The 26738-nt window shown below is 37.7% G+C and overlaps 1 protein-coding gene across 6 annotated transcripts in view; it reads left to right on the top strand.

Annotated features, from left to right (window-relative positions):
• LOC124613251 (protein phosphatase 1 regulatory subunit 12A) overlaps window positions 1-26738 on the top strand; it is a 371783-nt gene that overhangs the window by 245832 nt on the left and 99213 nt on the right. For all 6 annotated transcript variants that reach the window (XM_047141939.1, XM_047141940.1, XM_047141942.1 and 3 more), the window contains 2 exons: window positions 13209-13318; window positions 13694-13768. In XM_047141939.1, the coding sequence (XP_046997895.1) occupies window positions 13209-13318; window positions 13694-13768 (185 nt within the window). The remainder of the gene's footprint in view (window positions 1-13208; window positions 13319-13693; window positions 13769-26738) is intronic.

Here is a 26738-nt window from a genome sequence, read left to right as displayed (position 1 = left end):
AAATTTGTTAACATCGAGTATAGATTTAAATGTCAGCAAGTCGTTTCTGAAAGTATTTGTATGGAGTGTAGCCATGTATGGAAGTGAAACATGGACGATAAATAGTTTGGACAAGAAGAGAATAGAAGCTTTCGAAATGTGGTGCTACAGATGAATGCTGAAGATTAGATGGGTAGATCACATAACTAATGAGGAGGTGTTGAATAGGATTGGGGAGAAGAGAAGTTTGTGGCACAACTTGACTAGAAGAAGGGATCGATTGGTAGGACATGTTCTGAGGCATCAAGTGATCACCAATTTAGTATTGGAGGGCAGCGTGGAGGGTAAAAATCGTAGAGGGAGACCAATAGATGAATACACCAAGCAGATTCAGAAGGATGTAGGTTGCAGTAGGTACTGGGAGATGAAGCAGCTTGGACAGGATAGAGTAGCATGGAGAGCTGCATCAAACCAGTCTCGGGACTGAAGACCACAACAACAACACGACGAAAAGCTACTGTAATGCATGAAGCACTGTTGCCAGAACTGAAATTACAAATCGCATTGCATGAATTACAATCGATAACACTCAGCTTGCTAGAAGATGCAGTTTTAGTTGGTGGTGGTGTTTTTTCATTAACACCAGTAATTATTAACATAACAGTAATAATTATTAACATCAACAGCAATAATTATTCGAAGGAGGCAGCATTGCGAAGAGAATGGTTTGCAAACAACTGTCTGGAAGATAGATATGTAGTGGCAAAATTTCAAAATTTGAACAAATGTGGATAGGGAGCACTATCTATTACTGCCCTGGTTTGGAAATATCGTAAAACTGGTGCTGGTGCGTAGAGTAGTCGTGAGTTATAGTGAGGAGGTGGAGTAGTCTCCACGTGACGCTTGTTTACGTTTAGAGATTTTGCTGTTCCCTCTTTGTTTATTGCTCCCAGGTCAAATAAAAACAGAATGGATTTCTGTGGCCAGGAGGAAGTGAATTAAAATACATTCATATAATTACGAAAGGCTAAAATGAGTTATTAGCATTAATCACCTTGCAGAACAATGAAGTTATTTTTTGTAGGTTTGCTAAAGAAATGTGGCTTCTATTAATCTTTACTACTGAGACAGTCAATTTATTTGAAACGAAGTGTTTAATTCCACACAATTGGGTAGTTTCAACTGTTCATTGCATTTCAAGTGCACATTTTCATGTACTAGCATGTATGGCGCTATGCCATAATAAAGAACCAAACATGAGATAATACAGTACTGGTACTTCAAGAAAATTTACATCCCAAAAACCACACTGAAAAGCTTAATATCAGGTTGAGGCCTACTTCATTGGGAATCTGGCCATACGAATGTGCACTTTCAGCTGAATTATGCATTTTAGTATGGTTCACGAAATCCTGATGTTTTACACGTAGGAACATACAGGCTTCTTACTTCACTGCAGCTGCGCAAGTGCAGTGACACCTGTTACCTGGCCCACTCTGGAAACTGCTGGAACAAACCTGTATCCAAAAGGTTGCAGGGAAACATTGCAAATGGGGGTTTCAAAAGTGTTACGTTCAAAGTAAATTTCATTTTACACAAGATGAACTATGTGTGAGAATGTATGACGAATTTCTTGAATCACAGAGCATTTGACTCTCATTTTAAAAATAAACTCTTTGATCTCGTTTTAAAAAGCAACTCTTTGATGACGATTCATTTAGAAGAATTTCAAGCCCAGTTCAGACATTTATGTTGTTACTAAAAATTCTACTGGCACATATGTCTGATGTATCATAAAGTGTAACATGCACAAAAAAGATCATCATATGTGAAAGCTTAGTTTCTCTTGCAGTGTATTAATCTTCGATTCCTATATTATGTGTGAAAGCTTTGCTTTGCTTTCCTGTTCGTGTGTTTGCGCTACTCATCAGTGATGCTGCTATTGGCTGACATCATGTATCCTATGCTCTGAATATCCGCTGGCGAGATCACGTGACAGCATCACAATCTCGATTTCGATGCTTTGGAAAGTAACATGCAGTGGTTAGTGGAATTCTAATTTAAACTTTCATAATACGAAAATACGCAGCGTACATGTTACTGCACACCAAAGATCTTTCCAAAAGGCCCCCCCCCCCCCCCCCTCTCAGAGGTTAGTTTTCTCAAGTACCGGGAAGTTCCACACTGGTGTATAAAACCATAACCATTCAAAGGATTGAGAAGTTTTGCAGTTACGACGGAAAGTATACTGTCACTTAACACGGTTAAAGTGTGTTTTCACCCTGGAGAAAGTGTGTTTTTAACTGGGAAATCTGGTGGTTTTTTTTTTTTTTAACTTGTCTGCATATGCACCCTGGCTAAGTATCTTTGGCTGGATGTCTTGTCTGGCTTACTCTGACAAGCTTCCTGACATGATAAATGACAGTTGCATCATGGTTAGGGCTCCACAGTAAACTGTTGCCTCCCCATAGAACTGACTGGTAAGTCAGTTCAAACACCAGAGGATGATAAGAGCACAATCCTCCAACAGGATTTTGATTGATGTCAGTTTCACTTCTTTTTAAACTGGAAATTGTGTTGGCAGTAGAATTGTAGTCCTAGGAATATATGTACATCTTCTCATGGTAGGCACTTCGGACCAATTTTAGTAATGTCAATTTAGCATGAAATGAACATCAATAGATTATTTGCTGCATTGTGGTAAACATGTGTAGCGTGTCTGGGGGACCCCAGCTCCCACTGTCACCGTCCTCCACGCATCCTGTTCTTTACTCTTCCTGCTGCCTCGACATTCTTTTTACCTCTTTGTTTGCCTGTTTTCCCTTCCCCTTGATGGGACTGTGCTGTTTCTGTAGTTCCTTCCTTGGCTGTTGCCAACTTAGATTATGGGACCTTGCTGTTTGGTCCCCAACCAACCAACTTACTTTCTCGTAAACCTTCGTCCAACAGTCCCCCCGTGACGGAAATGTACTAGGTCTCCTGGAGGCAAACAGGACTGAAGCACTTCACTTAGGTACTCTATTCTCCCCTCTCCCAACCCATAAGAGACTTCATTCTGCCCTCCAGATGTTGTTATTAGCTTCCTCGTGTTAATCACCACCCCCCACTCCCTCACCCCCAAAAAAGAAAAGTTTCTCCCTTGCTTGTCTCTGCTCTAACAAGGGGACCTTACGGTCTCGGAAATACAGTTCAAGATGAGACTTCACAAGTTACCAGTATACCTCAAGGATGTCCACTTCTAGTATTCTTAAAGTGCACTATCTGGAAAAATCTGGAAAGAAAAGGGCTCTAAAGTTTTAAGCATGGTTCATAGGCACCTCATATCTGGTCATAAGTAGTATTTTGGCATACAGGTGAAGTAGCTCAGTCAGTAGCGTACCAGAATTTAATGTGATCAATTTGGTTCAATCCTACGGGCAGGCTTGATTTTATTTTATTTTGTTTTCTTATTTTTTTAAAAAAATTATAACATTTTTATTTAAAAGTTAATGACCTAAAGTATTATCAATTATCTCATCAATAATTTTATTTTGTTTATGAAATGGCTGTCACAGTTACTTAAAATGTGAATTACACTCATCAATATTTTCTTTTAAAAAGTTGAATAATTTCAAATGCATATTTAATGGAAGTAAATTAATTACCACAGTCGCAAAATTCTGGGTGGAGTTTCAATTATAAATACTTTTACAGTATCATGCACAGTTTTCAGTATATTATTTTATTTTTAACCACCAGAATGATAACTGTCATCAAAACATTGAAAACAAACAAAAAATTGGACATCTTGCATAATTTATGAAGGACGATTGTTTACAGGAACCACTTTTTTTGATATGTTGAAAAATGTACTTCATCGATGTTTCTGAAATCTTTCATTAGAAAGCCTGGAAGCATACCAGGCATATCGGATCATTTCCTTAACAATTGATCGCAGCTGATGGGCTATTGATTGTATTTTTATATAGTCTTCACGAGAATTTGCCTATTATTTTCAGTAAGGTAAGTGCAATCTTGTATACCCTACATCAGAGTTTTTACTTGTCTGTAAAAATAAACATTACATGGTTGAGCAAGTGGAGTACATTTCAGAGGAATCACTTTAATTTTATAAGTTCATGATTTCTGATCACCCTGAAAGATTTTGTTGAATAATTGAGGCTTTGCTTGTCCACCCTAAGAGTCAGTAATTAACAGAAACCTTTTTTCACCCATATAAGACTCCAAACACTGGTTGAGAAAGTCAGTATACGGTTCCGTCGCTAGTATGCCAGATTTTGAAGATGTTACAAAGTTGTTATGATTTTACTCATAGTCTTTAACTGTTTTTTAAACTCGGGGACCAGTGTTACTGGTTCTCTCTTGTGAACAAACTCGTACTTCAGGTAGGATGCTTTCAGGCAGAGCGAGAGCATGCGTCACTTTATTCAATCCGGGTCTTTTGACAAAAATAATTTCACTTCCTTTGACAGCTAGAATCCTGTTATACACTGACTGATACTAACATCCTGGAAAGAAAAAAATTCAAAATTGTAAAAATAGAGAGAAAAATAAATTTTTAAATACCTGCCTCGCCAATAGTGATAACAAAATCTTTGGTAGAATTCAGTATCAATTCTGATGCAATCAAATTATTTGCAGCACGCTAGCTGTCGTAACAAACAACTGCATCTTGTAACATCACCTTCGACACTTCTCTGTATAATTGACGTGCAGCTTCTGATACTTTCACGATGTCTTCATTGGCACGCATTTTTAATTCACAATTTTGTAAAAATTCCGATTATATTTCACAGCAATCTCTGTGAAAGTCGGGGATGAACTGGCACTGTAGCAGGTAAGGCCCATCGCCCGACTAGATCCGTGCGGGCCTACATCTACATCCACATCTACATCTACATTACATCAATACTCTGCAAATCACACCTAAGTGGTTGGCACAGGGTTCATCGACTCACCTTCACAATAATCTTCTATTATTTCATTCTCGAACAGCATGCAGAAAACACAAACACGTGTGTCTTTCCGTGCGAGCCCTGATTCCCCTTATTTTTATTATGATGGTCATTTCTGCCTATGTAGGTTAGCATCAATAAAATATTTTCACATTCAGATCAGAAAGTTGGTGACGGAAAATTTGTGAGAAGATTCTGTCGCAGTGAAAAATGCCATTGTTTTAATGGTGTCGTCCTAAATTGCTTATCAAGTCAATGACATTTTCCCCCTTACTTCGCAATCGCATAAAATGTGCTGCTCTTCTTTGAACTTTCTTGGCGTACTCTGTTAATCCTATCTAGTAAGGATCCCATACCATGGGTAGCAGTACACGGACAAGTGTAGTGTAGGCAGTCTTTTTAGTAGATCTGTTTTTTCTAAGTGTTCTGCCAATAAAACGCAGTCTCTGGTTGGCCTTCCCCACAAACATTTTCTGTGTATTCTTTCCAATTTAAATTGTTAATAACTGTAATTCCTAGGTATTTAGTTGAATTTATGGCCTCGTAGATTTGACTGATTTTAGCACTCATGTGGATGATCTCACACTTTCCATTGTTTCCCGACCCTCTGCCTGCTCATATATACAATAATGCATTAGCTATATTCTGCTTTTCCAAGAAGACACCAGTTCCTCAAATTTGCAACAAACATTTATAATTTTTCCAAAGCTTAAATCATCACCCAATTTTGTAATAACATTGTAATGACAGTAATTAATGCTTTAATTTACCTCCATTAAAAATGCTTTTGAAGTTATTCCACTTTTTAAAAAGAAAACATTGATGAGTGTAATTCACATTTTAACTAGCTGTGACAGTCTTTCAGTAAATAAAATAGTTATTTACGATATAATTGATAATACCTTAGGTCAATAACTTTATTTAAAAGTTGTTGTTATTTTTAAAACAATTAGGAAAACAAAATGAAATAGAACTGGCAGGCAGATCAAACTCATGTTGGCCTATGATATTCTAGCACGTTACTGACTGAACTACTTCATCTGTATGCTGGAATACTACTTCTTACTGTATATGAGATGTGTATGAACTACACTTAAAACTTTAGAGGCCTTTCTTCAGAATTTTCTGTATAGTGCTCTTTAAAACGTGTGTGATTGTGCACCCCTGAGGTATACTACTAACCTGCGAAGTCCCATCCTGAACTTAATTTCTGAGACCAGAAGGTCCCCTAGTAAGTGTAAATGGTGCCACTGCTTTCTGACAGATACTGATGCACATACACCCTTTACTCCCCGCTATCCTCTACTTCGACCTCAGTCACATATACCAACCACCTTCCTAAAAAGTACTTTTCAGACTGTAGTCATTGCCTCAGAGCTTCCTTTTCCTCTCACTTGTTTCACCCAACTACATTTACATTTGTCTTCCATAAATCACTATGAACTAAGTGGCAGAGGGTATTTTTTATTGTGCCTAAGGTTTCTTCTCACTCCACCCACAAAGAGGGTGTAGGAAGAGTGAATGCGATATAGGTCAGTGTTCTTATGTCTAGTTTCATTTGTGTAATCTCTGTGTGAGAAATTCGAACCAGAATATTCATAGTTTCTGACCTGAAAGACACTTCTTAAAGTTTTAAAGTGGGTTCACACAAGATGCACAGTACCTACCTTAGTGCACCTACCAGTTAAGATTTTTCAACGAAAACGATCAGTTTTTGACAAAATAATTTAATTGGATAGATAAAAAGTCTACTCACCAAGTGGCAGCAGAATACATTCATAAGAGGAGGTTGTAATTAGGCAAGCTTTCAGAGCCAGTGGCTTCTTCTTCAGGCACAATGGTTGAAGGGGAAGGAAGAGGGGCGAAGGGAAAGGACTGGAGAGGTCTAGGAAAAGGGGTAGATTTCGGAAAAGTCACCCAGAACCGTAGGTCAGGGGAGACATACCACATGGTATGAGAAAGATAGACTGATTGTTGGGACTGCATCGGACGAGATTTGAAAAACTGGGAGCTTGAAGGTGGAAGACAGAGTAATATGCATGGCAGAAATTACTGCTTAAACATCATTAGACGATAAGAGTGCAAAGCTAAGTGCATTGTACGTAACAGAGGTGGATGTTGAAAAAAGCCTCTTAAGACAATGGAAGATGCAGGAAACTAAAATGGAGTGAAGGAAAGAGTAGTTAGTGTGAAGAAATGCTGAGGCAGAATTATTTAACATAAATTACGACCAGGTGGGTGGTGTGAATGGAGGACATGTTGTAGCGCTAGTTCCCAGGTGCAGAGTTCTGAGAAACTGGTGTCTGGGGAAAGAATCCAGATGCCGTGCGTGGTGAAACAGACACCGAGGTCACGATTGTCATGTTGCAGAGCATGCTCTGCAGCAGGATGTTGCGTGTTGCTAGTATACACCCTTTGCCTATGCCCATTCATCCTAATAGACAATTTGGTGGTAGTCATGCCAATGTAAAAGGCCAAACAGTGTTCACATAAGAGCTGGTATATGACTTGTCGTTTCACAGGTGGGTATCCCTTTGATAGTACATGTTTTACCAGTTACAGGTCTGGTATAGGTGGCGGTACAAGGGTGCATAGGGCAAGCGTTGCAGCTGGGATGGTCACAAAGTAGCGGCCATAGGGTAGGGAGATGGGTGCAAAAGGATCATAGGGTCTGACAAGAATATTGCAGAGATTGGAAGGGCTACGAATAGCTATTCTAGGTGTGGTGGGCAAGATTTCAGACAGAATGGATCTCACTTCAAGGCACGATTTTAGAAAGTCATGGCCCTGTCGAAGTTGCTGATCTGTGCATTCCAGACCAAGATAATACTGAGTCACCAGTGATGTGCTGTGAAGTTGTTTTTTTGGAGGGATCAGCAGTACCGCGATTGGATGTAAGTCCTGGGAAATCTGCTTTTGAACTAGGCTTGTGGGGTAATTATGTGTAGTGAAGGCTGAGGTGAGAATGGTGGTGTAGGAAGTACTGTTCTTTGTTGGTTGGTTTAATGTGGGCGGAAGTGTGTAGCTGGCCTTCAGAGAGTAAGAGATCAACTTCAAGGAAAGTGGGTTGGGATTCAGAGTAGGACCATGTGAAATTACGTTGGGAGAAGGTATTCAGAGGTTCCAGGAATTTTAACAGGTCAGTCTCGTCATGAGTCCACATGGCAAAGATGTCATCAATGTGTCTAAACCAAACCAGGCACTGAAGGCTTATGGAGCCCAGGAAGGCACCCTCCGGAGTGACCCATGGAAAGGTTGGCGTAGGAAGGAGCCATCCCGGTTCCCATGGCCATACCTCTGATCTGTTTGTGAGTCTGCCACTAAGGTGAAGTAGTTGTTGGTGAGTAGAAAGGATGTCATATGCTTGGAATCAGGTCGGTGCTGACTGAGAAAATGTTCAGCAGCAGAGAGACCATGTACATGGGGATGTTGGTATAGAGGGAGGTGGCATCAGTGGTGACAAGTAAGGTGGGAGTTGGGCGGGCAAAGATTTCAGACAATCCGGGAAATGGTTGGTATCATTGATACAGGAGGGGAGTCTTTGTACTACAGGTTGCAGGTACTGATCCCCTCCTATATCAAAGATACCAACCATTTCCTAGACCTCTAAAATCTGTGCCCACCCACTCCCACCACACACCTCGCTTTTCACTATTGATGCCGCCTCCCTACTTTCATCTTTGCCATATGGACTCTGTTAAAACTCCTGGCATGTCTGGATACTTTCTCCCAATTAAATGTTCCTATTCTGAATCCCATGCCAGTTTCCTTGGTGTTGATCTCGTTCTCACTAAAGGCGAGCTACACACTCTTATCCACATTAAACTTGCCAACAAACAACAGTGCTTCCATTTTGACAGTTACCATCCTTTCCATGGCAAACGTTCCCTCCCATACAGCCTTGGCATTTGAGGCAAATGTGTTTTTTCAGATGCAGACTCTTTACAGCAATACACCACCATTCTCACTTCAGCCTTCACTGCACATAATTACCCCACAAGCCTAGTTCAAAAGCAGATTTCCTGGACCATCACATCCAATCCTGGTACCACTGATCCCTCCGAAACACCTTCGGAGCACACCACTGGTGACTCGGTGTTATTCTGGTCTGGAATGTATTAAACAGGTACTCGACAGGGCTATGACTTTCTAAAGTCATGCCCTGAAGTAAGATCCATTCTGTCTGAAATCTTGCCCACTACACCTGGAATAGTTTTTGTTGCCCTCCCAATCTGTGCAATGTTCTTGTCAGACCCTATGCTGCTTCTGCGCCCATCTCCCTACCCTAGGGCTGCTACCTCTCTGACCGTCCCCACTGCAAGACTTGCCCTAAGGAAAGGCCATTTACTATACAGTCTAATGAAATACAGTGTCAGTGAGCTTCCTGGCTTTGTTTGACTTAACTGAGTGAGTCAGTGTCGATGTCAACTGAACTTGTTGCTACATACACAGTTTTCCAGATGAACATAAGTAATTCGTTTTCGCATTTGTAATTCAATGTAATTCATCTGACTAAAAAGTTGTTCACGCATAAGTGTTCCCAAATAATGAAATAATTTTTAAAAAGCATGTTTGTAAAATGCTGCATATTTCTTCTTCTCCAATATGTTTTGTAGAACTCTTTCAGCCCAACATGGTTAAATTGCTCTTTTAACTGTGCATCACATTACATTTTGTAGCATCCTTTTGTCAGTGTCCCAGTAGTGACCTCATGTCTACAGAGAATGAAATAACAGATGCAGAAAAAAAGCAGACGATGTTTCTTAAGATCGTGAAATCAGTTTTCAAATTAGTATTTAATGTCAGATCCTAAAGAAGCATATTTAATCACTGCCATCTGTGTGATGTCAGATTGCTTTAACATTGTAGGAAAATGTGTGAAGGTTTTGGTTCGTAAGTTGTTCCCAAATCTCAGTTTTGTTTGGAATGCGGAAGTAAGATCATGGATGACATTAATAAGCTGATCTTTCCATTGGAGTTGTGTATTAACATAATTTAGGTGGCTAGTTTTATCGGCAGAGGATGCAAAATGGGAAAGCCATTCTTTTATCTTCGAACTCTGGGAGTTTTTGACCTGATTTCAAAGAATGATTGTATGTCTTGCTTCAGATCAGACACTCTTTTCAACATTTTCACACTGGTTAGCCATTTACTTCTGTATAATATGAAATGTTATCATACTCTGAATCTAAAGACTTAAGAAATTCTTGGAACTGACAGTGATTGGTAAGACCTTTCAACTTAATCTAGTTCACTGTTTTGACGACTACCTTCATGACATGGTCCATTTGATGGATAACGCAATGAAAGTTTAGCATCAACATGGTGCCAACTTTGCGGGCTCAATCAGCTGAAGTAAACCTTCGTGTTTCCCAGCCGTTGCTGGAGCAACATCTGCTATCAACCCTGACAGGTTGTTAGGTTTTAACGAAAAGAGACTTAATGTCTATACGCTGCTTCCAACAAATCTTGTGACTTTGTGGTCCCCTTAAGTGGATACAATGCTGCTAATTCTTCTGCTTTACTAAAATGGGCATCAGAGCTGTGACACAAATTGCCACCTAGGCAGTATCCACCATATCTGTGTGTCATCTAAAGCTAGAGAATAAAATACAAACTCAGATGCATGATTTTTTTAAATTATGTTCATATTGTCTTTCAGTGTTATCCACATGCCTAATAATAGTTTGATGAGATGGGCTGATTTTTGAGAAATTCTTTCTGTTTTCTACACTCACAATTTCAGTAAGAGCATCTAAGCATTCCTTAACCGTTTCACCATCTGAATACGACTTCGATTCTTTTTCCAGTATCAGAGCTACTGCATAACTCACTTTCTTGTAGAATATTGACTCTGAGTTCACTCTTGTAAAAATCTGCTGTGAAGCAGAAAGTTTACTTTTATAAGTCTTTTACCTGGTCTTCTCGAAATTGTTCCTTGTTCTTATCAAACATAACTGCATGTTTGGCCTCATAATGATTTTTGACCTTGTGTTCTTTTGGAACAGACACAGATTCATTGCATATCAGACATACAGATTTTGTTTTATATTCCACAAAAAAATAGTTTACAGTCCATTTGTCGTGGAAAAGTTCTTAACTGCTCTGTAACTTTCCTCTTCTTAGGTCATATTAGTTTACTAGGTGACACCATATCAACTTTGTCTTGAACGGAAATGCCCAACTGCCGCATCAGTGGCATTTGATTCCCAGTTCCGGAAAATTTTCAAACAAACGTGATGGGCATTTTGAAGCAGAGGGTACATGAAGATATAAAAAATAATTTGAAATTATTTTCTTTTAACAATCTGGTGATTAGTGATTTATATCTGCAATGAAAGTTGGATTTTTTGTGTGTGATATGTAATTAGAAATGAGAAGACATGCAGTTTTCATAAAAATGACAATTAAATATGTGCTAATCAGCATATATTTATATCATGTAGATATTTGAACTGAATGGAAAGAAAGTAATGACCGAAACTAGACTTGAACCAGCAATTACCAATCTTAAGCACTCTTCCCCCCGCTGCTTCAATCTTCATGTATTTCAAGCTTCATGGATGCCCTTGGGTCTGCTCTCTTCAGAATTTTCGAGAGTAGTATTAAACTGCTTTAGGAGGTTGATATTTTAGTTCTGAACATCATATATCATAAACATAAGAAATAACATAGGCTTCACTTGAACTAGAAGCCTAAATGTAAAATTTCGAGCCCCATTTAGACTTCGTGTTTCTTAAAACTATTCTACATTTCAAGTCTATAGCATTATTAGTTTCTGTAAGTAAGATAGAAACACAGATGGATGAAATTGCACTAGGAGCGTCCTTTTCGTACCTTCGTAATGTGGAATCTGCGAACTCCATCAGTAAAAACACTTTATTACAATAAAGTATTTATTTTGTACTACTAAAATTAAAAGAAGGTACTGAGACAGAAACCATTGCTAATGTCGATTGGTGTACCTTCTCACACGCAAGCCTACTAAAATTAAAGACAAGCATCACAGCTTAATTGTAAAAATATAAAATCTGGTGTTACTTACCTGAAGCTGAGGTAGGTCTATCACAATCAAACTTTACAACCGGTAGTGTTGTGAGTTTGCAGTAACATTAAATATGAAATGTGTTAGCTATGTCTGGCGCTTGTCTCAATTGCATGCAAACATATCCAGTTGTACGATACATACTACTGCCGATTGTTATTTTTTGTATCATCAAGGTGAGCTATATTTTCTTCAAGGTGGCACGCGGGCTTTTAAAAATAAGTCCAACCTAGTGATCATCCCCCCTCCAAAACAGGAATATAGACGAAATTCGAACAATTGTTGGATCAGTGAACTGAGACATTCCCATTGTAACTGGATATGATATGAAAGACACTTGATGGAATGCTTTTTTGGGGGGTTTTATGTGAAATTAAAGTTAAATTTTTCTTTCATATAAAATTGCTCCACGAGTCAAAAATTAGTGCTAACTGTTGTACGACACATGCTGGATCCTGGCAAAATTTGGTTATCACAGTGCATATGCACACACATTCTGTAAAAGTGAGTGATGTGTTACCAACTGGCCATCACAGTGGAAGCAGACAGATGGATATTAACCACAAATGGATATTAACCCCTATTGTTGCACTTCTTTACAGTCAGCTACACAGTTCGCTACATGGTGTGTAGTGGACACACCATTTAGGTGCACAGTGCAGATCTCAACCCTCTGGCACAATTTTAAACAGCTGCAGCTGAAGTTGTCACATGATAGGTGAAGTCTCGTGAGTGGTCTTTCCGCTAGGCTCACAACTTGCAGGTCCACTGTATTTCTTGGGACATAGCTGCAAATCGTGGGGGATAATTTTGCACTACCGAAAATTAATGAATTCCATTTCTCTAACTGCCTTTAGCTGAGTGAGTATGGAAGCTTTCAAACAGTAGAGATGTTACCCAGAGGTCAGTTTCGCTGATAGTTCTAGATTGCACTTTAGACTTGTTGATGAGAATGATGGATGTTGCACAATGGCCTCCCCCCTGTACCCTGCTTCTCCTGTACATTTTATCTAGCTCTGCAACTGATGTACCACTCTCAGTCAAGAGGATGGTGACTTAGCAGACCAGCCATTTCCTTCAAGAAAAGAGTGTCTCCACTACTGCCCCTCTTCTGTGCTACTTCACCCTGTCACCTGCCTATTTACTACCTTTTTGTGCAATTTAGTAGATGTGTTAGAAAGATGTCTTGTACTTTCAACACTTAAATTTGAGTTTTCCTCCCTTTACAGATCAAGATAAGGAGAATGACATCAGAAATGCACAAGCAACCCAAGGTGTGATACAAAGGCGGCGGCGACCGAAGCGCAGGTCAACTGGTGTTGTGCACGTAGACATGGATGTGAGTGTTTTTTTTTTTTTTTTTTCCACATGAAAAAAAATTGTACGCACATTAATGTGACACTATTCATTTTTAAAACAAAATACAAAATAAAATAACCATAGTTCTCCCAGAAGAAATGAAGTTGATAATGTATTGGTCTATATTTTAGAGAGTATTTGAAATCTTAGTGCAGCTATCCCGCTCAGGAAATCAAAAAATCTCTTAAGTGTTGACAATGAAAAGTGAGTTTTATGGAAGACAAACAATCTTCACTGGTCTTATGTGTGTTCTAATGAATAGACTGCCTTTGCAGACCCCAAGATGCCAAATATAACATACAGAAATAATTAAAAAGTAAGAGTTCAGAATTTTTTTTATTTTGTTTATTCGCAGGAAATTGATCCTGATCGTCAAGATGCCCTAACTGGAGGGGAGACACTTGACATTGCGAAAGGTGCAAATGATGAGGTAAGACGGTCTGAAGCATTCAAAGAAGTTATTTAAATTGGTTGAAATGCCCCTTCTAAAACTTTCAGAATATGATTATTATTTCTTCTCCTTCTTTGCTTTGCTTGATCAAGGGAAGCACATTATCATCTTTCTTCCTCTCCACCCTTATTTTTTCATCTGTTTCTCTTGATGTTCACTTCATTCATTCTGGAACTCCATTAGTACTTTGTTTTAATTGTTTTCTGTCTTTGTGTTCTTCTCATATGTTGTTGGTATGCTTCACTTTTGTTGAAAGTTTAAATGTACTTCTCTTATGGTTAATTCCTGATTTGAGAGAAGTGTTGTTTGGTTATATGGTCTTTCTGTGTGTTGACCTTGACTGACCAGCCTGACTACCATTTGACCCCATTTAATAATGAAGGTCTTTGTATTCTCTCTTTCTCACAACAGATAGTCTAGGTGACCTGCCTCTCCTCCTTGACCTTTCCAACCTATGCACTCTTCTCTCCAAGGAAGAAACTAATAGTAACAAAGCTAGGACACTGTCATGTACTTCTTAGTCTCCTGAAGGTAACTGCTTGCCAACTCTTACCTCATATAATTGTATAGATTTGTATAAAGGAGCAAATTGCAGCACCAGCAAGTGCATATTCAAGAATGAGTGGTGAACAGATGTGGGAACACTTAACAGGCATAAAAAGTTGAAATTATCTGACCTGCATAATACAAAAGTAGTAACAAGCCCTGTTTCTTTCAGCAGCTTCCTAATATTACACCACATTTTACAGAACATGAAAGTAACAAATTTAGCTGCAGAAAAGTACTTTGTTATTTGTGTTTGTAAAAAGTCCACCAAAAGTCTTCATTAGTTTCCTCATTTCTTTTAAATTTAAGTCCACAGTTATTGGATTTGGCAATATCAAAGAGAGAATGGTCAGTTGTGACCAGATCTAGGTAGTTCTGTGAGCCAACATTGATGAATAGTTACTGCTTAGTGGAATATGGTATGGGCCAACATTTTTTCATGCTGCAGTCATACACTTCAGAAAACTCCAGAATTTCACCCTCTGGTATCCATAATTTTCGGTTTCCAAAGTAGCTTCTTTTTCCTTCGAAATTTCTGAGGACGCTTTCTGTTTGACAGTGTTTAGTACCATAAAACAAATGTTTAGATGGATTTCATCAACACTATCTTTTTCTCTTTAGAGAGATACCATATCACTCATGTGTGCCTAATGTTGATTCTGAATTGTTGGTAGTAGCCTTGGCAGCCACAATACAATGGCCTTATTCATCAATAAATATTAATTGGGTGTCAGAAGAACTGTTTTGGTTATGTTCAGTCTCTTGTTAATCTGTTCTTCACTTACTAGTACAAAACCACCACTAGTAAGCAAGCTTAGCGCTTTTTTTCCACCTTATTCTTGTGTATATTCAACAATTCCTTTTGGGCTGGAACCTGTGCAAGGTCATAAAATGATTCCTTTATATTTCACAGGTTTTTGTCCATAGTGTCACAAACACATACAACGAAAATGCATTAGGTTTGTCTGCATATGGCATTCTTCAGCCAAAAACTTCTCTCATACTACAATACTTTCAATTTTCCATAATGTACAGAGATTATATGACACACCATGTTCTAATTAACACTGTTTTGTGGTAGTGCAATAGTTTGTCAAGCAATTGTTTAATACTTCTAAACACTTGTCAAGCAGAGAAGTCTCCTCAGAAATTTCAAATTAAAAAGAAGCTACATTGGAACTTAAAATTATGAATATCACATGAGTGAAATTCTGGAGTTTCCTGAAATGTATGACTGCAGCAGGAAGCAAATGTAGACCCACAACATTTTCCACTCAACAGTTAATGTTCTTCAATGTTGGTTCACAGAACTGCCTAGCACACAGTCTATATCTCATCACAAATGACAGTTCTCTCTTAGATTTTGCAAAATCCAGTAACTGGATTTAAATTTGAAAGAAATGAGCAAATCAATGAAGATCTTTCTGGTGTACTATTTTATGCTACTATCAATGTCCAGCTGTTTAAAGTTATTGTTAATGTCAAGTTGCAAGTCTGTGTTACTGCTTTTCAGGACATTGATGAAATGATCACAGTTGTGATCTTCGGCCCTTTCTAAGTAAACCATCGTTATGAATGTGAAATCATCCTGTGGATTCTACAGTGAACAAATGTTTAATCAAGGGGATTGATAGGCCTAGTTCTACGTGTTGTGGATGAACATTAAAAAAAAAAAAAAGTTCGATTCTTCAATGACTGTATTACTTTTGTAAAATAAAAAAGAAGCTGTCTTCAGTTACGAATCATGATTTTTATTTCAATGCACAATGCATTTTGAGCTCTAGGGCGCTTGATCACTCTGCATTATTTTTTGACTTTAGCTTAATACTGACCCTTCCAGCATTTCGTAGGTATATTAAAAAGTGGCACATTGAGACTAAAAAAAATTTTGCAAAACTAAGACAACACTGAAAAATTACTTAATGTTTCCAGCAGTGATTACGTAGTTTTTAAGTCTGTATGAGTAAGTATGTTAATAAACATACACACATTTTTAGTCCTACAGCACGTTTGTAAACACATTTCATAACACCAAAGAATATCGAAATGCATATACGTATACACAGATTTTGTTATTTATAAGACAATACAAAGATATTACGAATAAGAATAACACTATGCAGCACTCAGCAACCATTCAAATTATCATAAAAATTATGACAATTAAAAAGTCATGAATGATGAGGTTTTTCCAAAAGCCACATAGCTGTATGAAGGTGCTTCATTCGCAACTACCGGTTTCACATTAGTATAGACGCATCTGCAGGTTTATCCATCAGGAATACACATGACTGTCTGAAATTTTTTGTGTGTTAGAACTATAGTGTTAACATTGAACAAAAAATGACAACGAATACTCTCAGTAGTTATATTTCTATAATGTAGGTAGACAGTTACATAGTCCCAGCTTTTGGGTAGTAATCGTCAAGAGTCAAACCACAGTGGTGGGTTGTTACAATAAAATTGCTGTTAAACCCTATTCATTTCACATGTTTTCGGAAGATTTTTCTTTGCTACAAAAAATGTATGGGTGCTACAAAAAATGTATGGGTGCATAAACTCTTCAGTAGCACCAGGGGAGTGGTGTAGCAGGACAAGTGAACATTTCCACAGCAGTCATAAGGTTAATAGATACAAACTAAGTAAAGTCTATAACAGTCTCTCTGGACCCCACATTAAATATAATGGTAGAAAGCTTGATTTTCTAGAACAATTAGAAGTAATATTACAAAAAGAAAAATCTTCCAAAAACATGTTGAATGGGCAAGTTTTTTTAACAATTTTAAAAGCTCATTTTTTCCTAAAGCAATAAATATTTAATGGTGCAACAGTTTCATAACATACAGTCAAATATTATATCTATGCAAATAATTGTTTTGCACATGGCATCTGTGTATAATTAATGACATAACATCCTTGTATGGTCATACAAATAACATCATCTGTGTATGTGAAAGAAGGTAGCATCTTAAAATTGTTTTGAATTGTGCTTACGAATGTGCTGTAGGACAAAAATTGTGTATGGTTACTAATACTGTATTTAAAAACCATATAAGCACCACTGCAAACAGTAAGTAATTTTTCGGTGTTGTTGTAGTCACAATGTGCCACTTTGTAAGGCACATATGTAATTTTAAAAGAGCCAGTATTAACTTATAAGTCAAAAAATAAAGTACACTGATCAAAAACTTGAAGATGAATGCCCAGTGCTCAAAATGCATTGTGCAATGAATTAAAAATCATAATTTGTGATTGGACACGGTTTGTTTCATATTTTATGAAAACAAAGTATTAATGTAGTATAAAATATACCAGTTACTTTCTTCAGATACAAACCACTAAACATAAGTTGAAAGTAAAGGAAATTAAAGAAAATATAAGATGTTGTTACCTGTCTGCATTTCAATTACTGAAGTTAAATTCTCCATCATTGTTTAACACTTGATTGATCACCAGCTGAGGCAGTGCAGTGGCCAAGATACTAGACTCGAATGAGGACTGGGTATGATATACACGCTTCTCAGGTGTCTCTAAATTGCTCAAAGCAAATGCCAGTATGGTACCATAGAAAGGGATTGCGTAAATCCCTTCCAAATCCATCTGACTTTAATGATGACATTAAACTATAGTTTTCTATAATTTTATAATTTATCCTAATATTGTGCATGCGTGCATTCGTGCATATGTGTGTGTGTGTGTGTGTGTGTGTGTGTGTGTGTGTGTGTGTGTGTGTGTCATCTGTTATATACAGCATCTGGTTTCCTCAAAGAATCGTGCAAATATATTGGCCATCTGTGGCCTTTTTTATAATACCAACCTCTGCGTAAATTACATTGAGCAGAACTTCTTGCTGAGTAAAGAAACCACCATAGGATAAATCTTGGGTTTTCTTGGAACTTTGTCCAGCTTAGTCTTCCAATTTATCATGGCTGCACTGTGTTAAGGAAGTATTAAACAATAACCATTAATGTTAACATCCACTTTCCACTCACCATGCACAAGATGTATTCCCTAAATAAAGATTCATTCACAAAGTATTCATCAGGTGACTGATAAGAAACAGGCCTAAAACACTTTAGAATGGTGTTTGTAGCACATAAAAGCATGTGTTCCTTAACCATGTACTAGGCTACTGGATAGATTTTTTCTCTTCTCTTCTCTTCTCTTCATCTTACTACAAATTCTGTCATAATGTGAAGGGTAGAGGCATTGTATAAACAATGTGTTGTAAATAATTCAGAGAACAAATTCCAGAATACATGACTGCTTGGAATTTTCTGATTAACAAAGCATACAGCCAATCAGTTGCCAATTTATTATTAGTTTTTTTAGTCTGCATAAGCACTACAGCTAATTGTTATGTGCTTAGTTTGAGATTTGTCTTCTCAATAGCCATACCAGTTTTTAAGCTTACAGTTTTAATTGATTTTAATGGTATTGCCTTAGCTTGTGATGGATGTAACACGTTTTACATGATGTAATTAGAGTAAGGAACAGTTTTTATTTTCCATTTAGGAATTGAAATCACTTCATATTCGTAATTAGGTGCAAGATACCACTTGTTGTTAAGAAAAAAAATTTGGTTGACTCCTTGTTCTTCTGAAGAAGATACCCTTATCAGTTTCATATCATGGTCAATTCTAAAAGTAAACAAACATCAGCAACTAATGAGCTGTGTACTTCATTAATTGAAAACTTAATCACAGTTGCTGCGCCCATGTTAAAGACTCAGGCTGTTTAGAAAGTCATTGACTTGTGTATTTGAACACATGTGGCCGCCTTGTTCCTTCGCAAGCCACCAACCTGATTTTCTATAGCCTCCATCGCCTTCTTGTTTGTTGTCTGAAGGTGAAAGTCTTAGGCCTATTCAGAATTTGAAGGTATTGGCAAAAAAAGTTAGATCCACTTTTTTGCACATTTATTTTGCTCAAAGGTTCTATTTTTTGGACAATTACTAATTCCTAGTTTCATCAATAACTAGTTTCTCAAGTACGTAAGATTAGTAGTGCATAACATGAAGTGAGCACTCACAAACAAATAGTTACTGAGGCACAAATTCATGAGCACAGTCCCAGAATGGGCGTTTGTTCTAACAAGTCCTTAACCCTTCGAGTCCCATCAATATGAAAAAATGTAATTTTAAAGTTTATCACATAATTAACCTTAATTCTCATAGTAAGCAACAAATATAAGAAGAAATTATCAAAAAGTAAACACTCAGTTGTTTTAAGATGGTTGCACTTAGATTATAATTTTAAAACATTCACAAAATTAACTATTATCATTATGGTAAGCAACAAATGCTAGAAGAAATGGGCAGAGAGTAAACAGTCAACTGTTTTAATGACGTACTGTTTCCAAGCACCCGACATTTTGTGTGATATTTGAAAGCAAATTCACATTTTTCCTAGACACAGCTCCCCATCTCGAAACTTCCATGCGCTCTTAATGCCTAAAACAAATTACAGTCCTACATAACAAACAAAAAAGGCCTGAAATCTGAATCTAAACTATACACTGCCCCAGTTGTTTAATTTCTAAACCACTCATAAAAGCAGTAGTACAGACTCAAGTCTACATTACTGTAACTTTAGACAAACGTACTTTCACTTGCAATATGGCAACATAAAAAAGGCATTTCACGATCTCCTATAATCACTTAGGACAATATTCTCATTGGCCATTGCTTTGAGCTCTAGAAGTGGTTGATACAATGCCCTACATTTGCAGAAGTACCGAAAGAATATAACAAACACACATTTTAATTGCAAAAAATGGATAACATCTGCCAATTTTGCAATGCAAAAATATTCATAGAGAAACAACAGGAGTCTGTTTCATGAATGGAAAAATTTGATTACCACCACTGGAAGCACCTCCGCAGGAATTTTTACATTACTTGATTAGGGAAACTCCAGAATCAAAACATTTTCTTTAAATTATAAAACCGTACGGCACCTGGTTCCAAATGACTACTTTGTCTCAGTTCAATCGACACTAACAGAGATGAAATCGGTTACATTTTTATGAATCCTTTACATTTTTTTCTATTCAAGGAAAATCTATCAGAACTTTGGATCATTTCTAACACTACCCAACAAAGACCATAAATTTCTACAAATTATTTCATCGGAAATGAAGACACAGAAATTGATCAACGGTGGACATTTTTTGAGACGAATATAACAAACTGAATCACAAACTCAAAACAGCATTAGAGTGAATGAGTTCTGCTGAGTATAAAGTTATAATTCAGCCGACAAAAGACCACATAGAGAACACCAACATTGATTTAATGCACCTCAGATAGATGAAGTTGCCATCATAATTGTGGACAATGAAAACACAAGCAGTGACTTAATTGTACAATGAAGGAGAGGACTACATAAATCCAGCCTGAAACAGGTGTAAAAACAAAACAAAAAAGTCACTTCTAAAGAGTTTGATGCTTATGGCTTAATGGCCAGAGATGATGAAACGTACAATCATATTCTCAACACTTTATTCCAACAGTTCCTGGTAGATATCTATGCAAAAGTAGAAGCAGAATAAAAGCTTTACATAAGACTGAATCTGAAGAAACTACACATAGAAGAATACATCCACCTTAGAGACGCAATCATAAATGATGACATTGGAACAATGGTAAGCTTACCCTTTTCATACATAGAAAGTCAGAGAGACTGCACAAATACACTCAAGATCCCATGGCCTACATAAGAAGATATGGAAGACTTGACCTCTTCATAACATTCACGTGCAACTCGCCATGACCAGAAATCAAAGTACATCTAAGATGCAGACAAGTCCCCATGCATGGGCACAACATAATAGCCTCAGTTGTCCTACAAAAAGAAATGAGATTTATTGAAGTCGTCATGAAATACCACATCTTTAGAATCATTAGGTGCTGGATGTACACTGTCAAATGGCAAATACGAGGACTGCCTCACTCAATCTCATATGGCTGCAAGAAAGAATCATCCCACAGATATCAACAAAATCATCAAAACCGAATTTCCCAATTCACAAGAAGATCTGGAACTAACGACGACATACTAAAAAAACATGATTCAGGGACCATGCGGGGCATTAAACCCCAGTTCACCACGTATGAGTTGGTGGAAAATGTACAAAAAATCATACTTGAATGACACACAAACCGGAATTGACGACTATCCCAAATACAGAAGATGATCACCCAAAAACGGTGGCTTCACAGCAAAAATACAAATAAGAAGCAGCGACAAACTGGAAATAGGTAATCTGTGGGTAGTACCATACAACACACACTTCCCAAAGTGTTCCAAGCACACACAAACATAAAATACTGCAGTTCAGTGAAATCCATCAAATATGTCTGTAAGTATGTGAACGCAGGCAGCAAGATGGCAGTATTTCAAATAGCAAACAGAAATGACAAGATCCTCGTATACCAAATGGGAATATACATCAACAGTAGTGAAGCAGCGTAGTGGATTTTCGGTTTTCCCATACACGGATGTGAACCAGCTGTGCAACATCTATGATCCATTCATCATATAAATAAACCTGATGTGAACAAACACAAACGCGATGATTGGTCAGCAGCCATAGCACACGTACACTGGTGGTGTTATGCTCTTGAAAGTAGGTCCTACTTATGTATAAGATATCTTATTACTAAATTACGTTAAATGGAATTTTAAGATATTCAAACATATTAACAGTCATTAATGTTTTTCTTAATCACGCTTTAGCTGCGTGGTTTTTATTTCAAAAATCGTGTACAGTCATAGCCTCTGCAGCGTTGTGCTCTGATTGTCACGTTGTTAATGCGCGGTATGGAAATGGCTGAGGCTGCTTTCTGTTTGTAGTGAAACATGCACGTGGAACACGATTAAAAAGTACCAAGAAATAGGCTGTTCTTAATGTTTTTCATAAGTTTACAGAAATAATCGGCTTTGAAGTTTTCCCATGGTTGTATATACCGCAGTTGATACACAAACCCGCATCGAATGTGTAGCGCAGTCGGTAGCGTAGTGGAGTGAGAATAATTGCAGTTATTTGTGCATTGATTCAAATCTCCGTAGCCGGCACGGTAGCCCAGCGTATTCAGTCATAGGGTTAGCTACTCTCTGTAATAAAAAAACTGATTGAACGGATCAACGAAGAACCTAAACGCGGTGTCATTGGACGTCTGCCCCGAAAAAAAAAAATTAATTTTATAAAACTCATCGCCATTTTTATGCATAATGCACATCTTCTTTTTCTAAATACACGTTGGACGCGAAATTCCTATTTTAATTTCAAATACAAATTCTTAATTCTCGGTGTTTTATGAAACACTGTTCATAAAAGTTGTTTAAATTAAGAAAACGTAATAATTTAATTTTAAGGCAAAAATGAAAAGCCAAATCTTCTTTATCTGGACTATGTCCATCGTTTTATACCACAGAGGTAGATAAATATTGTAGAAACGTGAAAAATAATCATTTTCACAACATCAAGCACATCATACAAATGCTGCATTTTTATCTTTGCTACTGTACCATTACAATATGAACCCAACAGAATTGATCTGAAGCTGAGCTGCAGGATTTGGCCCAAGAAGTAAAAAGACTGTTAAGCTGCCAGACGTACTGGAACTAACGCACGCAGCTTTTTCACACGTCACTGCCGAACGCTGCCGGCATATAGAATGGCTTGTCATAAAAGAAGCAGCGAAAATACTGCGCCTGGTTGGCTTCGAGGAGTCTGTTGTTGATAGGCTTGTTATCCAGAACTGAAATGTATTTCTCGGATTCGGATAAGGAAGGAGCTAAGAGATTACCAGATGACTTACTGTAAGTAATACCTTCAGTGGCTTCAATATTTAACTATACGTTGAAATCCTTCAGTGCTCTCTTACGTTACACACAGCTTATCCAGAAAAATTACCCTGTAGTAAAGTCAGGAATTTTCATCATTCTTGTTTTTAATTATAATAGTACGTTAGCTAAAAATGATAATATGTTGCGATTTTCGTCTATTCGTCTAAAGAGCATATTGTGAGAGATTTACAGGGTATTATTTCATTCTGCTTAAAAATTAACGTAAATGATATTCAAAGCTGTATTGCTCCTCTGCTCATCTCTTTTTACGTGTGATTTGCAGCTGGCCATGTCACTGCAGGCTAGGTGCACCAGCTGACCGGCCAATGCTGTCGAAGTTAAATGTGCCGGTAAAGCTGTTGTCCCGTATTATCACTAAGTTGATGTGCACGTGACGCACAGCACAAAACGTACCCTTATTATCATACTTGATAGTACTCCAGGCAGTTTGGCTGCAGGCCCTGGAGAAAGTGGACTTTTTTTCTTGCCACAGCTGGAAAGGGAGTACTTTAAGCTTTCAAAGCTATATCATTTAATTTCTGGATCTTGCATATTGATGAATGAGAATACTTATCAAAAATGGATTGTCGATGAGCAAAAAAAATTAATACAATGTGAAGTTGCAAGTCAATAAATGTGTAATTGTAATGGCTTTTAATAGTATAAGATTTGCCTGTGGTTTAGGGAATGTCACTATGCTAAGAAGAAGTGTTTTACATTATTTTACAGAATATAATAAAACTTCATAAAATTCTCTTAATATTATAAAACCTAGATCACCATAATGGAACGCTATGTTGCTTTAGAATGTTTAAACCATACAATGCATACTGATGCATATATGCATTGCCACTCGGTTTCCATCGGCATTATAAAGCAGCAATAGTTTTTTAAGGCTCTATCCTCACAGCACTGGTATATTGCGGAATCATCACTTTGTTTTCAATCTAGCCAGTTTTCATAATGTCAGTTTCCTGTGCAGTTTAATCTTTGGTGTACATTTGTACAATCTTAGTGTTGAGTACTGTGTGTTTGAATAAACAATAATCATTGTTGTAGCTGAAGGTAAGCACTAAAACAATATGTTTTGTTACGCTAATATGTATATTTTATATACAAACAAGTCTGAATGTGCTACGCTTCAAACCAATATATTCATGAGCTTTCAAAATTGCTTGTTATAGCTTAATAAACTATTGTACAAAATGAACCAAGAGACCGTTGCACCCTGCTAATTTGGTGGATCAGACAGAGCTGATTGTCATATTGTCTATTATGGAAAACGTCAGCTACAATCAGCTGAGGAAATGTTACCAGTGGACAAGGAGCTTCTAAGACATAGGTCTGGGCTTGATTTTACTGAAGATGCCCAAATTAGTCCATACCATAATGCCTTGTTGATGACAAAATTTTTATTTCTGCAGAAGACTTGCTACAACCCGTTTGGTAAAGGAAAATGTGCAGTGAAGAAGGCTTTAACACCAGTAACCATTGCAATGTCTGACAAGTTGAAGTTACTGACTAACGAAGTTTTTAAACCTGGTTCGCCCAAAAAGAATCATCCCACCAGGATAAGCAAGAATCACCATCCACTGAAGACATTGATGTTGTTGATCTTGCTTTACTGCTAATACTTCATTATCATCTATTGGAGGGTCACCATTAAAGCTTCAACAGATCAGAAAAAGGGATTCAGTGGGATACATAAACACAAACTTATGAAAGCCCAAGGCAACATTACTAAGGTAATTGCCAGCTGGTATTAGCCAAGTAGATGTTGCTCAAATGCAAACAGAAGAGTGCCAAAAATGTAAAGACATGGACATCTTAATTGAATAACTTAAAATTAAGCTTCAGACTTCAGGTAATTGCAGTGAAGTTCAAATTTTGACCATGGTCCCAAATGGTGGACTACTGAAAAAATGTTAAAGAATTTGCTGTTTCAACTAATGGTGAAGAAGGCTAGGAAACTAAAGATGGAAGATGGGATTTTGGCAACATCTGCAAACTGAAAACGGAAAAAGCTCAGTGTTGAAGTAAAACAAAATGTCTTCACGTTTTTGGAGATGAGTTTTCTCGTTTGTCCTTGCAAAAAGGACTGTGTTGCAGTGAGAATAAATGGGGAAAAGATTCACAAGCAGAAATGCATACTCCTTTGTAACCTGAAAGAAATATTCGTTGCATATTGTAAGCAATAGGGAAATCAACTGAGATTCTCTAAATTTTGTGAGCTCAGGTCAAAGTGGTGTACTGCAGTTGGTGCTTCTGGATCACATTCAGTATGTGTATGCACAATTCATCAAAATATCAAATTAATGTTGGCTTCAGCAACATCCATCCAAGATGACTACAAGAATTTGTTGAAAAAAACTGTATGCAGTTTGGAATCAAAAGAGTGTATGCTGCAACTTTGTGAGGAATGTCCAGGAAAAATGCAACTAGAGGTTTTCTTGAAGATGCTGTTAATGACTCTGAAGAAACAATGTAATACAACCAATGGTCCACTCTGACAGACACACATTACAGACATGTCAGAGAACTGTTGAAGATTTCATGGAGGCACTGATTTTGAAAATTACTGGTTTAAGACACCATCACTTTGTGTCAAAACACCAAAGTTTATACCTTTAGCAGTTAAAAGGAAATCTTGCAGAAAATTAATTACATCTACATTCATCTACATTGATACTCCGCAAGCCACCCAACGGTGTGTGGCGGAGGGCACTTTACGTGCCACTGTCATTACCTCCCTTTCCTGTTCCAGTCGCGTATGGTTCGCGGGAAGAACGACTGTCTGAAAGCCTCCGTGCGCGCTCTAATCTCTCTAATTTTACATTCGTGATCTCCTCGGGAGGTATAAGTAGGGGGAAGCAATATATTCGATACCTCATCCAGAAACGCACCCTCTCGAAACCTGGACAGCAAGCTACACCGCGATGCAGAGCGCCTCTCTTGCAGAGTCTGCCACTTGAGTTTATTAAACATCTCCGTAACGCTATCACGGTTACCAAATAACCCGGTGACGAAACGCGCCGCTCTTCTTTGGATCTTTTCTATCTCCTCCGTCAACCCGACCTGGTACGGATCCCACACTGATGAGCAATACTCAAGTATAGGTCGAACGAGTGTTTTGTAAGCCACCTCCTTTGTTGATGGACTACATTTTCTAAGCACTCTCCCAATGAATCTCAACCTGGTACCCGCCTTACCAACAATTAATTTTATATGATCATTCCACTTCAAATCGTTCCGTACGCATACTCCCAGATATTTTACAGAAGTAACTGCTACCAGTGTTTGTTCCGCTATCATATAATCATACAATAAAGGATCCTTCTTTCTATGTATTCGCAATACATTACATTTGTCTATGTTAAGGGTCAGTTGCCACTCCCTGCACCAAGTGCCTATCCGCTGCAGATCTTCCTGTATTTCGCTACAATTTTCTAATGCAGCAACTTCTCTGTATACTACAGCATCATCCGCGAAAAGCCGCATGGAACTTCCGACACTATCTACTAAGTCATTTATATATATTGCGAAAAGCAATG

The sequence above is a fragment of the Schistocerca americana genome, chromosome 4 (assembly GCF_021461395.2).
Source record: "Schistocerca americana isolate TAMUIC-IGC-003095 chromosome 4, iqSchAmer2.1, whole genome shotgun sequence".
Classification (NCBI taxonomy): Eukaryota; Metazoa; Arthropoda; class Insecta; order Orthoptera; family Acrididae; genus Schistocerca; species Schistocerca americana.
This window is presented reverse-complemented; position numbering and strand designations above follow the sequence as displayed.